We start from the raw sequence: 15,446 nt of genomic DNA, 5'->3' as shown, positions 1-15,446 counted from the left end.
ACTGTCTTCGGCCATTGTACTGGAACTTCGCTGGGCGTGCTCCTGTGATGTATAAGACAATAGACGGGCATTCGTATTAGATTGATTATTATTATTCATCGCCTTTTCTGAGGTCAAGGCATAGATGCATGGATTGATCGTATTCGATTCATTTGATTCATTCTTACCACTAGTATTGGTAGATTAGTACACTTTTCCTTTACAGTCCGCTGTCTTGTGCCCACTGCGGTGTAGGGGGTCTACTAACGGGTTCTATAACTTCTACCATTAGTTCTATTTACAACGGGAGTTACCACGCGAATAGGACTTCGGCAAGGCTGTGCTTCGGTCACTTACTGGTTCGTGGTGCAGGGTCCTCCTTTAGATCGGAATGTAAGAACACAAAGGTAAAATAGACTAGACGTAAATGGAAAGGAATAAATATGGGGATCTATTTAGCTAAATGGTGCGAGCTAGGACTATATTCCTTTGGGAATGACTGGGGTAGTTGCAAGGAGTTCGCATATTGTGATGTCCGATGAGGTGAGGAGTCGTGACAATGAAGTCCACCCCTCTGGAGTCGTTGTATGCCAATAGTTGCTGATCAGGCCTCCGTTGTACCTTTATAATGCCGTTTCACGAGGGTGGGCCGATGACGGATGCTCAATGAGACGATCGGTAATCGGGGAAGCGCTGCGGGGCAAGTACAATGTCTAAATAAGAGCGATTGACGGCGCAAAGGTGGCGAATGATCAGGATCGGCATTCCCTGTTGATTGTATCTCGTTGCATGGGTTGCTGACGGTGGTAGCCAGTACCTGTCGTTGATGCGGTGTTATCCGGACAATCTGGACGAATACAATGCGTGATACAAATGATTTTGGTGGAAAGAAGACTGTGGTTCAGGTACCAGACCGTTTATTCTTTTATTCTGGGGGCGGTGCTCTTCCCTGTGATCTAATATTAACTTTGCAAGAACAACCAACTGATTCTCATTTACTACACCACACCACGACGATGGCAGTTCTCGCACTCGAGGTGCCCATCCGTGTTATGCGAATAATTGGGACCGCATTTGTGGCACTGGTACAGAGGCATGGACTGGGAAGATTGGTGACGAGACGTGGCAATGGGAGACGCCGAGGATTGCGGCGTTCCTTTTTGCGTGGGTCTGTGACCCTTTGGCGTGAACCGTCTCGCCGAGCCATTTCTATTGTTTCGGAACGGACCTGCATCAGAAGAGTCAGTCTTGATTCTGTCATGGGGTTGATTGGGACCCACGAGGATGCTGAGTATTTTTATAAAAGCATTGATTGATGTAAATCTCGTCGCATCTTTATTATCCATGGCCAATCGCATGATCATCAGGTTGAGCGTGCCGGGCGTAACCGAACCGCACAAGAGAGAAAGAACAACTTCATTGTCATTCTTAATCCCATAAACCCTGATATCGCGAGAGATGCGCATAGCGAATTGACGATAAGACTCATCCTTTTTTCTGCCTGATTTCACCAGGTCCATCATTTGATTAATGCGCTCTTGTTCTGTCAGCGCGATTTGGAGAAAGATAGCCTCACAGCTATCCCAAGTCAGTGTCTCTTTGGCTCTCTTCTTGAATTCTTCTTCGAGAGCCTGTCTGTGATAGTCACTCGAAGTCAAGTACAAGAGATAGCGTGCACATGTCTGCGCAAAGACATCATCACCAACATAAGTGCTGACTTTAGATTTCACATTATCCAGGAACGTTCTGGGGTCACCGCCAGCTTTAAAGCGTGGCATATCATCGTTTATTTTCAACGCGAATGGACTCTTATTGTATTGCTGAACGTTACCTTGGTGGGATTGATTAATTGGGCCACCACGGACAATGGGTATTCTGGGATTCTTGAGAGAGGCCACGTTTTCGATTGATCTAACAAGCATATCTATTTTTTTTGTCGACTGCTGTCAACTGCTTGGTGGTCTCCTCATAATTTTGCTGATGGTTGGCGTTCTCGGCATTATCATCGGCAGTGGTTACCAGCCGAACGAGGTACGCCTCACGCTCCACCAGAAGTTTTCTTTGCGCCTGGAATTTTTGTAACAGCGCGTCAATGGACAAAGGCTCCTCTACTAGAGGTGATTCTTGCCTGTCCTCACTCAAGGGGGGGCTAGACCCTTGGTCAAATTCGTCGACTTCCATGGCTGAGCCATCATCAATCAGCTGGGTCGAAGGGGTAGTTTCAAAGAGGGTTTTGTCGTTGTTGTTGTTCATGGTGTAAGAAGGTGAGCGTGTGTGTGTTTTTGTGTGTGTTTATGTGTGTGTGTGTGGATAAAGCTTCACCTAAAAAAATGAGATGTGGCTCCACACACCACACCGATTAGGTATTTATTTGTATTAAATATAATAGTGAGCTGGAGGTACACTTGTTAAACTAAATATACAGTGAACTCTGGTGAAATATGCGACACCGCCAAAATTACACGCCAATTCTTTGAGGACAATGATTACGTGGTTCTCATGTAGCCACCCAACTCTCCGGACTTGAATCCTATCGAGCATCTCTGGGGGCACCTAAAGAGGCTTCTTGCGAAGTATAAACACCCTTCTGACGGTATCCCGAAGCTCTGGGAGCGTGTCCAAGAAGTTTGGAATAAAATTGATCAGTCGCTGATCCAGGCGCTCATATCCAGTATGCCGCGACGCATCCAAGCGGTCAAAGCGGCCGGCGGACGACACACCAAGTACTAGAAATAGAAAGTGAAGGGTTATCATTAGATTTGAGCGAGAATTAGAGAATATTATATTTTTTAGCACGTGCAGGAGGAATTGAGTCAATACACCGCTACCGCAAGATGTGCGATAAAGGAAGATAGAGATATCCATTACGCCTGAAACGCCTAAATAATATTCCTAGATGACTTCGCCATCTTTGAAAAGCATTATAGCATCCTACGGCACGTACAGGCGAAGAAATTAAAAAAATTATGCCGAGATAAAAAACATTGACTCAAATATTATTGTCACTGTAAATAGCCCCATAGATCATAGCCATAGCCATAGTTCCTCAGTCTGCAATACAAAACCTCCTTGTCTTGAACCTGCTCTCGCTCATTTATTTGCACGCTACTCTCGTTCCTATCTATCTGCCTGCCCAGAACTTGACACAAGTGTCACGAATTAAGGTTGAGGACACACTTGCGCTCACCTCAATTGACCCTAGTGGCTTGTGATTGCCTCGCGTCTGTTACGCGAGTCCAAATCACGTCGCGTCTCCAGAATTACCCCACATGGAAAGCATAACTGGTTTAACGTTGCTTGCCCGTTCCAAGCAGACGATTGCCCGCGTCCACCCTTGTCCATTCCATTATGTTTCGGTCCCGAGTACGGGAGCTTATAGGACATAAGCTACCGAGCTGGGGTCCCGAGTCAAGTTTTATTCACATATAAAAGACATAACTAGCTGCCCTAATCAAACCCCAGTCTGCAATAAAATACTTTCCTGCCCTGTACTCACTCTTTACGAAGTATATATGAACCAGGAGTCAATGAGAACAAGAAGGGATCTTTAATATTAATCCACCGAGAACATTATATGTTACAGTATGGAGCAAAACTGATTCAATGATGCGATGATTTTTGCGTTGGCACTCGCCTACAAGGAACCAATGCCTCAGCCATCGTCATATTCACCACAAATGTAGCCCAGCCAATGACGAACAGGGTTGCTTGCTTTGGAGCCAGAAGTATGCACACCCATTGCTGCATGACGATTGTGCCATCCGTCATCATTGAATCAGTTTTGCACCTACTACTTGAATACGAAGAACAGATTTTTTTTTTATTCAAAATGGTACCTCTTTAGTACTTAGTTTGCTTGCCCTTCGCTCTGTGGACCGCGCTGAGCCTCCTCGGCATGCTCCTGATGAGTTCCCGGCAGAAATCAACTGGTATCTTGTACCATTCCGTTGATATTCTCTCCCATAGCTCCTTGCAGCTTTTTGGCGGGTTTGGATACTTTCCCAGCTGTACTTTGAGATAGGCCCACATATGCTCGATCGGGTTCAGATCAGGAGACTGTGCTGGCCAATATAGAAGGCGCTCATCAGCCTCAGTCATATGGACGGACTCCAGAAATGCCTTGGTGACCTTGGCCGTATGCTTCGGATCGTTGTCGTGCTGGAAGATGAATTCGTCCTTGGCCATGCCCCACTCCTCGACAGACATCTGTAGATCCTCCTTCAGAATCTGGATATACAACTGGGAGTCCAGGGTCTCATCGATCTTTGCGATATAGCCAGGTCCGTACCATGACATACAAGACCATACCATGACGCTTCCGCCGCCAAACTTGACTGTTCCCTGGACTGTACGGCTTGTCAGTCGCCCCGGCGCGTCGTCCCAGACCCACCTAATGCCATCAGAACAGATCCTATTGATTTTGCACTCGTCTGACCATACAACTGTGGCCCAGTCCTCTTCCGTCCACTCTTTGTATTTCTTGACAAACTGCATCCGACCTCTAATGTGCTTTGTTTTGAGTGCTGGTCGCTTGACAATCTTTTTGGCCACTAGTCCAGCTTCCCGAAGTCGCCGTCGAACTGTCCACACCGATACAGGTCGTGCCAACATCCTGTTGGCCTCGCTCTTGGCCTCCACGGCAGTCCTAAGAAGTCCGCGCTTCATGTTCAGCTTGAGGTGCTCCACGGTTTCTTGACCAATCTTTCCCGGACGGCCTCCCTTGTTGCTCGGTATGTTTTCTTTGTAACCTGAACGTATTCTGCTAGCCGTTGCCTGAGAGATGGTAAGACGTTGGGCTGTCTCACGAGTGGAAATACCCTCAGACATGAGGCTTATTGCTTCCTTAACAGTGGATGGAGGTACGGGCTTCATTTTTTGCGGATAGATAGAGTAGAATAAGGCAAACAGGAAAACGAAACACAAAATGGGTTCATTTATAATGAATCTGATGAAAATGACGATGGTATTTAAAATTACATAAAAATGAGGTTAAGATGCAAAACTGATTCAATGATGACGGATGGCACAATCGTCATGCAGCAATGGGTGTGCATACTTCTGGCTCCAAAGCAAGCAACCCTGTTCGTCATTGGCTGGGCTACATTTGTGGTGAATATGACGATGGCTGAGGCATTGGTTCCTTGTAGGCGAGTGCCAACGCAAAAATCATCGCATCATTGAATCAGTTTTGCACCATACTGTATGTGAATATACGTGGGATATCCCTGACGCAGTGATACGGTTGTTGCTTTTATTAATCTCGTGTTACGGAGGACAGAGTCGCTGCCGAAGCGCACGGAAAAAAAAATCTCGAAAGATAAATAGCAATATATGTGGATGGATGAACCACTCCAATGGATCGATCCTTCTTGGATTCGTGAAAAAAAATGCGATAAATTAAGGTTTATACAGTCCACTGAAAAAGTGTTAGCATGTTTTGCTATTTTGGACTTATACTCCTTTATCTCCCTATTACGCTATTACCAAGGACCGAGATGTTTGGTGGACAATGTCGTAACTTACAAGGAGTTTTCTAGAATGTTCCAGGCTTGAATGGCCTTCAGCTGAGGAACGAAGGATCTCGAAAGTCATGAGGTGCACTCTAACACTTTTTAAAAATCCTATAAATTGTGCTCTTCCCTTACGGTCTGCATCCTCACTCGCAACTAGAACAATACAACTGCACAGTTATCCACTACTCCCATCCTACGCCACATTCATCCCAAGTTTACATCAAACATGAAGCGGCTGCAAGAACAAACCGTACGCGATGCGATTATCCAACTTCGGCAAGGAAAATCTGTCCGCGAGGTCTCAAGGTCCTTGCATATCTCTACTTTCTCCGTTTCCAAGATTCGTCAAAGGGACAAGAAGAACGTTCCATCCCCTAAAATAGGGCGTCCTTCGAAGGTTTCGAAGAAGACCAAGACCTTACTTGCTCGTCATTTCGTCACAGGAAAAGCCGTAACCCTCCGCGATGGCCAGCGACTTATCCAATCGGTGCAAGGAGTGCAGGTTCATGTAGGCAGTGTCCAGAACTACCTTAAACAGGAGGGCTTAAAAGCATACGTCCAGCCTAGGAAGCGTGATCTGACACCGGATCAAATCAGAGCACGCTACGAATTTGCTAAGGCGCACTTGAAATGGACCGTGGACGACTGGAAGAATGTGATGTTCTCGGACGAAACTATAATCAGCAGGATTGGGTCCTTCGGCAGGACATTCTATTACAAGAAGCCCAACAGGAAGGATATCCAACCTCACCAAGTGCAGAAAACAAAGCAGGGCGGAGGGGGCCAAATTATGGTCTGGGGTTGCATAACATTTTATGGCTTGGGCGATGCCTGCTGGATCCCAGGAAGTATGGATGCACAAACCTACCTCGATGTACTGAAGGACTATCTTTGCGCATCTCGGGATTGGTTTGGTATGGATCCAGCAAAATTCATTTTTCAGCAGGACAATGCCAAAGTGCATACAGCAGGCATAGTCGAAGACTTCCTTAGGAAATCCAAGATCGCAGTCATGGAATGGCCTGCGAATTCTCCGGACCTCAACCCGATCGAGCATCTATGGTCGCACCTCAAGTACCGACTTGATCAGTATCCAGAGGCACCAAGCTCTTTGGACGACCTCTGGGAGCGTGTTCAGGATATATGGACAACAATAGATATCAAATTCATTCACGAGCTATATGAGAGCATGCCCGAGCGCATGAAGAGGCTTCACGCAAATAAAGGAGGCCATATCGATTATTAATGGCAGAACAGTAGCTAACAGAATCAGAGGGTGGTCATATTTCCAAAAAGTGTTAGAATGGGGTCAATATGTTCATGTCCTCAATTAGCCGGATAGAGTGCATCCATTGGCTCGTAACATGGCAGGTAATCTTAACAAATATACGAGATTGATCGCGTGAAGCCTCGTAGCAGTAGGCGGTAATGATGTAAGTATCAAAGAAAAAAGGTCGAAATTATGAAAACATGCTAACACTTTTTCCGTGGACTGTAAGTACGGCCGGAAGCGGTCGACGTGGAATACATCGTGTATCTTCATGGACGGGGGCAGCTCAAGGCGGAAAGAGACCGGTGAGTGCTGTTCCAGGATTGTATAAGGTCCGATAAAGCGTGCCTGCAGCTTCTTGGTGGGGCGGTTCCTGTCAGCAGCAACGGTGATGTCTTCTGTACTCAGCAGCACCTGGTCTCCAACTTTGAAGTCATGATCACGGCGACGGGAATCCGCATTCTTGATCTGCCGTTCCTGGGCGTCTGCGATGGCCTCTTGCGCGATGATTAATGCTGTGCTCTGTGCTTCCACGAATTCCATGACACTGGGGTTGGGGCTGGGTTGAGGTTGTAACAGAGACATCGGTACGCGCGGGTGAAATCCCTGGTTCAAGAAAAATGGGGACTGGCCGGTGGTGGCATTGCTCGAGTTGTTGTAGGCGAACTCAGCGGCGGATAGGAAAAGATCCCAGTTGGTTTGTCGCTGGTCCACGAACGCGCGCAAGATGGACTCTAGTGTCTGATTGGCGCGCTCGGTCTGTCCATCGGTCTGGGGGTGGAAGGCGGTCGACATGGCCAACTTGACGTCCATGAGACGGTGCAGCTCCTTCCAAAAACGGCTGGTGAACTTGGTGTCGCGATCAGAGACGATGGAGGTCGGCATGCCGTGCAAGCGAAAAACGTTGTCAAAAAATTGTCGAGCTACGTCGGAGGCTGTGTCGGTGGTGTGGGCTGGGACGAAGTGGACTTGCTTTGACAGCTTGTCGACGAAGACAGTGATGGAGTCGTAGCCGCGGGGAGTCTTGGGCAGCTTGACAATAAAATCCATCGTCACCGTCTCCCAACGTTGAGCAGGGATCTCGAGGGGCTGGAGTAGACCGGCAGGTCGTTGGTGGCTAGGCTTGTTCCGTTGGCAACTCTCGCACGTTTGCACATACTGCCGGGTGTCACGCGCGATGTGAGGCCAGTACACAGTGCGACGGAGTGCATCGTATGTCTTGTCGAAACCGAGGTGGCCGGCGATGGCGGAGTCGTGGGCATCGTGAAGAAGAGAGAGACGGATGTCAGATTTCTGGGGAATGCAGACAAGGTTGTCTCCTCTGCGATCAACGCAAAGAAGACCATCAATCAAACAGTAACGTGGTGGTGTACTTCCCTCGAGGCAGCTTTCGTAGATGGGGCCGAGCTTGGGGTCATCCCGGTAGCTGTCTACAAGGCGCTGCCTCAAACCTGAATCCAGCTGAACGGTCATTGAGTTGATGTTGACTGTAGGGGGGTCTTGGTCATGGTGGTCCGGTCGCCGCGACAGAGCGTCGGGAACGATATTATCGACTCCACGTTTGTACTTGCAGTCGAAGTCGTACTCCTGCAGCAACTCCATCCATCGTGCCTGACGTCTAGTCAACTTGGGCTGGGTTGGGAAATGCTGAAGAGTAGCGTGGTCGGTGTAGACAACGAAGTGTGTCCCATCCAAGTAATATCGCCATGTCCGAAGTGCGTGCACAACCGCCAATAGTTCCTGTTCATGGGTCGGATAATTGCGTTCGGCGCTGTTCAGTTTACGGGACGTGAACGCCACGGGTCTGGACTCACCATGTTCATCAGTCTGGAACAGGACAGCGCCTAGTGCGAATCCAGACGCGTCGGTTTCAACTGTGGTCGGCAGATCGGGGTCGAATATTCGCAACACAGGCGCTTTGCTGATCGCCTCCTTCAGGGTGGTGAAAGCGCGTTCTTTGTCCTCGTCCCAGGAAAATTCCACGCCTTCACCTAGCAGAGCCGTGAGAGGGAGAGCGATGTTAGCAAAGTTGTTGATGTATGTGTGGTAGAACTGTGCGAGGCCAATGAATTGTTGCACATCCTTCTGCTTCGATGGGCGAGGCCATTCCCGGATAGCCTTGACGTGGCCGGCGCTGGTGTGGATGCCGTCCTTCGAGATGACATGTCCTAGGAACTCAGTCTCCTCTTGCATGAAGGAGCACTTGCTCAACTTTGCATAGAGGCCATTCTTGCGGAGGAGTGCCAGCACACTTCGGATGTGGGCAATGTGCTCTTGTTTCGTCTTGGAGTAAATAAGGATGTCATCAAGATAAACAACAACCCATTTATCTAAAACCGGATCCAAAACCTTGAACATCATGTTGGAGAAAGATGCGGGAGCATTAGTGAGACCAAAGGGTACCACATTGAACTCGTAATGTCCGTACCGACAGCGAAATGCTGTCTTGTGTGTGTGAGGCTCAAATATCCGTTGTTGGTGGTATCCTGACAGCAAGTCCAGTTTCGAAAAATATCGAGCCCCTCGGAACCTGTCGATGAGCTCGTCGATGCGAGGGAGCGGGTGGCGGTTCTTCCTTGTGATCCGGTTGAGTCCACGGTAGTCGACGCACATACGGAGCGCGCCATCCTTTTTTCTGACGAAAAGGACGGGTGCACCATAAGGCGACGTGCTGGGCTTAATGAATCCTTTGGCGAGGAGGTCGTCGAGCTGTCTCCTGAGCTCGTCCAGTTCTGCAATGGAGAGGCGGATCACAGGGCGGAACGGCGGGTCTGCGTTGGGGTCGGTCTCAATTTTCATAGCATCCCCTCGGTCTGGTGGTAGACCAGCAGGGAGTGAGTTGGGAAGACGTCTGCAAACTCCTGAAGTACAATGGGTTGAACTTCGGGCGGAAGATCAGGCGTGCAAGGTTTAGTGTCGTCGTCATTGTCGTCATCGCCGTCGTTATCGTTGCCTTTGTCACTGCCGATTTTCACCAGAGCCATGAACACTTCCGCGTCAGGCTGAGCTGCAAGAGTATGAAAGTGCAAGTGACTCATCAAGAGGCCACGGGACTTAGCTGTAATGGATGAGGGTGCGAAGCCTCGACACGTCCAATGAACGTTGTCGCCATTATGTGTGAAGTGAAGGTCGTTAGTGCGCCAGTCGATGTTGGGGTTGATGTGTGTGAGCCAAGGTTTGCCGAGGATGAGGTCGTATTTTTTGAGAGGGTAAAGGAGGGTGTTGATGGTGTCGGAATAGGAATCTCGTTCGAGTGTGATGGAGGCAGAGTGGTTGGTGATGGAAAAAGTGCCGTCGGGGAGAACAATGGGAATGGGGGAACAGGGATGGAGAGGAAGTGAATGTCGTTTTTGAAAAGAAGAGCTGATAACATTTCCTTCTGCTCCTCCGTCAATCAAGATGTGGGCAGGGCGCCCGTTAATAGAGCCAATAAAAGTCAAGAGGGTGCGCTCGGCCTCAGCCGTTGTGAAGGACTGCAGCCGAACGGTACGCTTACGAAGACGCTTAAGCTGGGTCTTGGAGAGGGCTGGTGCTAGAGTAGCGAGAGAGGCAAGTGGGTCCAGGTCCACTGCCTCAGACGACCTAGACACCACGGACGGGTCGTACGTGGGTTGTGGTTTGTCTGGGACGGTAGGCGGGACATCGGGGGCATGGTGAGATTCGATGGTTGTTTTTGTTGTTTTTGTTGATTTTCTTATTTGTGCATTTTTGCACGATTTGAAGGGAGCGAGCATAGGCAAAGTGGAATTGTTTTTATTGTTTGAAGAATAATCACTTAACTCTGAGTGGTGCTCACTCCCCTTGTCCAGAAGAGAAGGGGAGGGAACTTCAGCGACCAAGTCCTGGACTAAGCCTGATCGCTGGGGGCGTTTCCCGCCGAAGCAGGACCAACACCCGCGGCAACCGAGAGGTTGTTCACATTACCGCCGCGGCAGTCTCGCGCCATGTGGCCGTCTTGTCGGCACTTGTAGCAAGCACCTCGGGCTCGGAGGCGAGCGCGTTCGGTGTCGTTGAGTGGGGCCAGGTTGTGGCGACCGTTATTGTTGTTGACCTGGCGGCGGAGCGCGTTGAGCTCCAGCCGCAGGTTGTCTAACTCCATGGCCATCGGGTCGGGCAGGCTGGCGGTGTGGGCAGTGAGGAAGGCCTGGGCAGGGGTAGGGGTGGTATGGTTGGCATTGGGAGGGGTGCGGTTGGGTAAGGAGAAATTGTAGATGGTGTCAAATTGCTCAGCAGCCTGACACATCTCGTGGATAGACACCGGGCTGCGGCTGTTGATGGCGAGGCTCATTAACATCTGGCGCAGGGCTAACGGGGCGCCTGCCAAGAAGCACGACTTGGCGGAGTCCTCGAGCATGATACGAGCCTCAGGGTGAGTCTCGTTGGTGCACAGGATGGCCAGGTAGCGACGAGTGCGACTGACATAGTCAGCAACAGTGCCGGTCATCTTGATTCCGAAGAGGAGAGTTCGGACATGGTCGTAAAATCCGGCCGGGCGGAACTCCGCTCGGAAAAGTTCCTCGAAGCGGAGCCAGGGTGTCGTGTCTGGTGCTTGTAAGCCGTCCCACCAGAGAAGGCCGGTGGGGCCGAGGTACGCAACAGCCGTGACCGTGTGGGCTTCTTCGCTGATACGAGCACCAACGAAAAAACGGCGAACAGTCGTTAGCCATGCCTCGCAAGCGAAGCCATCCCTCACTCCGTTGAAGGCAGCGGGGGATGGGTACCTGTAGGAGGGTAACAGGACCTGGACAGGGGCAGGGGCGGTGGTGGGGGTAGGTTCGTTCATAGTGAGGGACGAAAAAAAAAGGGACAACAGTTGGTCGATCAAGGAGGGATTTAATTGGTGGATCAGGGTAAAAATTTAACAAAGTATCGTGGTACAGGGAAAACGTGGTTCAGGGACAGAGGGACAGGGGATCGAAAAACCTTTGCTACCATGTAATAGCTTTAGGCAACTGAGGGCAGGGGCTCGAGGTGGACAGGATGGAATGCGTGCTGTATTTAGGTGGTAACTAGCTGGTCTATTTATCTATGTCTACGGACCGGTTCCGGCCCGGTCGGTGGTCTATAGCCGGGGCCCCAGTCCTTTCGGAGTCGGGGCTATATTCGGGGTTATCCTGTTACACCCTAGCAGAGTTCGAGGCCAAGCGCGAAAAGGAGTAACGTTTTTTTTTAAGATGGGGAGGTGCAACAGGTATGTACAACTGTTTATTCGAGAATGATGTCATGGTCATAACCATGCTGCGCCTAGTTTCTAGAGCATTCCAACACAACTGTGTCTAGTATATAAGAGCCCTTCAAACGTAGGATTAGACAACAATCAATCATCGAATAAACCTCTGATTCCACCCTAGAACCCCTCCGACTCCTGACTATTTGCAAGGCAGGAGGGTTTGACTGCCGTGCGCAAACGGAGAAGGCCAAAACTTACCCTGAATCATAAGGCGGAGCGCATGGATTTCGTGCGAAAGTACGAGCACTGGGCAATCGATGATTGGAAACGAGTCGTTTGGTCCGACGAGAGTAGGGTCAACCGCGTTGGATCCGATGGGGTCCTGTGGGTCTGGAAAAAGGAAAGTGAGAAATCTCTGGACGATCGGCTTGTCCGGGAGGAGGTCAAGTTCGGCGGTGGTTCCATCATGCTATGGGGATGCATGACTTGGCACGGTGCCGGATTCATTTCTAGGATCGAGGGAACCATAGACGCCAGTCTCTGTGTCAAAATCCTGGAGGAATGTCTCCCGCTTACACAGCGCTGGTACAAGATCAAGCCTAAGGATATGATCTTTCAACAGGACAACGACTCGAAACACACTTCTGGCACTGCAATGAATTTCATCAAGCAGCACAAGTACAATTTGTTGTTCTGGCCGCCCAACTCTCCGGATATAAATCCGATCGAGCACCTCTGGGACTACGCAAAACGCCAGTTAGGCAAGTACCCGGTGCCTCCGAATGGCATGATCGAACTATGGGAAAGATTTCAGGTGGAATGGAACAAGATTCCCCCTTCTATCTGCCAAGGCTTGATTGAGAGTATGCCAAGAAGGATCGAAGCTGTCAAGAATGCCAAGGGGGGCCACACTAAGCACTAAGCAGGTCATGAGTAAACATATTGTCGTTGTTGAGCCAGAAGAAATAAAAACCATGTCCATGGGAGAAATAATGAGTAAATGGTATATTTTGAACTTAATTCTGTGTACAACTCGCAATAATTTCCTCCGCTTCCCTCAAATGCTACAGATTACTGCCCATTGCACTGACATAACATTCTGCACCTTTCATGAGCTACAAAAGCCGGGTTCAGAAATGATTGACAAATGTGCCGCGAAAGTGAAAATCATTTACTCATTATTTTCGGTAGTGTATGTGCCGCTTCGGGCCTGGGTGCTACACCGCTTTTATAGTTTTCAGAAATCTTTCAACGGCATAAACATTCTGGAACCTGTCTTACCCGGAATATTCTAGAAGAAGCTGGATGTGGCTACTAGGATCCTGAGATTATGTAGTGATCGATTGAACTTGAAAAATGGTTTCAATGAGGTCGCCGTACTCAATCATTTCATTCTTCATGAGAATAGTCACAACAGCATTGCGACCTTCAGCGATAGGAAGTACAGTGCCACGGCTATAACATTCAGCTAAGGAGTATTGGGTGTTTGTCACGGATAGCACCATAGCGTGTGGTGCAGAGTGACAGTTGAGCTGCGCACACAATTGCTCATATTGATTTGTGGCTACTTCTACGCGCTCACGCGCTTGCACGCGTACCTCTGCCACCGTATGCTCGATCAACATATGTTCAACGAAGTATCTTTATTGATATTGCCATTGTCCGGCCCGTCTAGAACCATTGTACCTGATTCATACCTTTGTGCTATTCCTAGCAAATATACCTCGCGTCCCGTAGTAGCCATCCGAGTACCCTGACCAAGAATCCTAGAAACACATAAATAGAGCCATAGAATCCATAGCATATAACCTCAGTCTGCAATACATTTCTTCCTTACCTTGTCCACTGTCTGTCTCCTCCATAACACATATCCCACTCTTCCAAGGCTGTTCCTGACAGTGTTAAGATAATAGAATGTTGAACAAAAAGGCAATTTGCAAAAAACATGAAAATGTTGTAACCTTTCCTCAAAGAACTGTATGAAACGTGAATCAACAACCTCGCGCTGAATGCAGCACCTCCATGTGCAGGCCACCATGGCCGGTTGCTCATATCGATGGACAGCATTCCTCCCCGCCAAACGGGCCGACAGGAGTCCGTTGAGGTTGATTAATGACTATGCCTTGCGTTGGTTGCGCCCGCCAAATGGTTAGGGATAAGGAGAGAAGAGGGAGGTAGAGAGAGGCGTGTAGAGTGTGAATAGAGTGTGTGTCTTGGGGAGTCATTTTAACATACTCTATCTACGTAATAGAATCGCTAACTAAAAGTATCTAAAACTACGTCACCGGAAAATTTGTAAAGTAACCCTTAACTTTATAAATTTTCCGGTGACGTAGTATTAGGTACTTTTAGTTAGCGATTCTATTAGTAAAATGATTTCCATTAGCAACCAGATTTCAATCTCGTAACAGTGTTGCTACTCCAAAAAGCAAGGCTGGCCGTCACATTCATCGTTGGGATTGAGAGTTGGAAATAAAACGCTGTTGTTTACGTCTGATCCGCCTCCTGATTATGGTAAAGAACGATCGAACTGTCAGTTTGATGGCATCCAACAATCTTGATTAAGGCCGAAGTCACATTCGCTTCGAAATAGTCGAGAAAGAGATGGGTCAGCTTGTGGTGGAATATCGTGGAGTTCGCATGGCATGTAGCACCCAGAGACATACGAAACACGGTGGTAGCTGGAAAAAGGGAACCGCTCCCCAGTCTGAACACCCATTTCGGGAGCGGGTACATTACCTTTGGCTGTGGCGAGAACACCCTCATTCCACAGCTCCTTAGCAGGGTGATCTTCAGCTTTGGTTCCTAGCTGCGGCGAGTACACCCTCATTCCACAGCAAAGAGACCATGCCTCGGGCTCTGCCGCGTATATTGTAGAATAGCTAAAGAAACAGTGCGTAAGGAGCCTGTCATCTGGAAGACGAACAAAAAAGGAACCGCTTCCTAATCTGAACACCCGTTTCGGGAGCGGGTACATTACCTTTGGCTGTGGCGAGAACACCCTCATTCCACAGCTCCTTAGCAGGGTGATCTTCAGCTTTGGTTCCTAGCTGCGGCGAGTACACCCTCATTCCACAGCAAAGAGACCATGCCTCGGGCTCTGCCGCGTATATTGTAGAATAGCTAAAGAAACAGTGCGTAAGGAGCATGTCATCTGGAAGACGAACAAAAAAGGAACCGCTTCCTAATCCGAACACCCGTTTCGGGAGCGGGTACATTACCTTTGGCTGTGGCGAGAACACCCTCATTCCACAGCTCCTTAGCAGGGTGATCTTCAGCTTTGGTTCCTAGCTGCGGCGAGAACACCCTCATTCCGCAGCTTAGTTCCTGCCATATACATGGAGCGCATGATCGCATTTCAAAAGAGGGAAAGAGGACGGCGGAAGGAAGACTTCGTCAAAAAATGGGTAAAAGAATGGGAGAAAAGGCACGTGACCAAATTAGCGTCACTTTTTGCCGTCTTTTCAACCTTCCTCTCATCTCCCACCCCGCTTGGCCAATCAGCATCCATCAC

The 15,446-nt window shown here is 49.0% G+C and overlaps 3 protein-coding genes across 3 annotated transcripts; 1 reads left to right on the top strand and 2 right to left on the bottom strand.

Annotated features, from left to right (window-relative positions):
* Positions 1-457: 457 nt before the first annotated feature.
* BC939DRAFT_471623 (uncharacterized protein) lies at positions 458-979 on the top strand (the record flags this gene model as incomplete). The annotated part of the gene is made up of 2 exons (XM_051558229.1): positions 458-504; positions 807-979. Coding segments are annotated over exons 1-2 (158 nt in total), but the record flags the coding sequence as incomplete, so codon positions are not given.
* BC939DRAFT_482580 (uncharacterized protein) lies at positions 978-1,757 on the bottom strand (the record flags this gene model as incomplete). Its single annotated transcript, XM_051559132.1, has 1 exon — positions 978-1,757. The coding sequence occupies one exon, from the start codon at positions 1,755-1,757 to the stop codon at positions 978-980; it is 780 nt and encodes a 259-aa protein (XP_051405866.1).
* An 11,503-nt stretch (positions 1,758-13,260) lies between these two features.
* BC939DRAFT_497885 (uncharacterized protein) lies at positions 13,261-15,244 on the bottom strand (the record flags this gene model as incomplete). Its single annotated transcript, XM_051559750.1, has 6 exons — positions 13,261-13,573; positions 13,630-13,698; positions 13,770-13,824; positions 14,672-14,791; positions 14,913-15,032; positions 15,154-15,244. 6 exons carry the CDS (start codon positions 15,242-15,244, stop codon positions 13,261-13,263), a joined length of 768 nt encoding a protein of 255 aa, XP_051405865.1.
* Positions 15,245-15,446: the final 202 nt, after the last annotated feature.

The sequence above is a fragment of the Gamsiella multidivaricata genome (assembly GCF_025024155.1).
Source record: "Gamsiella multidivaricata strain RSA 2152 chromosome Unknown BC939scaffold_172, whole genome shotgun sequence".
NCBI classification, from domain to species: domain Eukaryota; kingdom Fungi; phylum Mortierellomycota; class Mortierellomycetes; order Mortierellales; family Mortierellaceae; genus Gamsiella; species Gamsiella multidivaricata.
The sequence above is the reverse complement of the archived record's forward strand: the minus strand, read 5'-3'. Positions and strand labels throughout refer to the sequence as shown.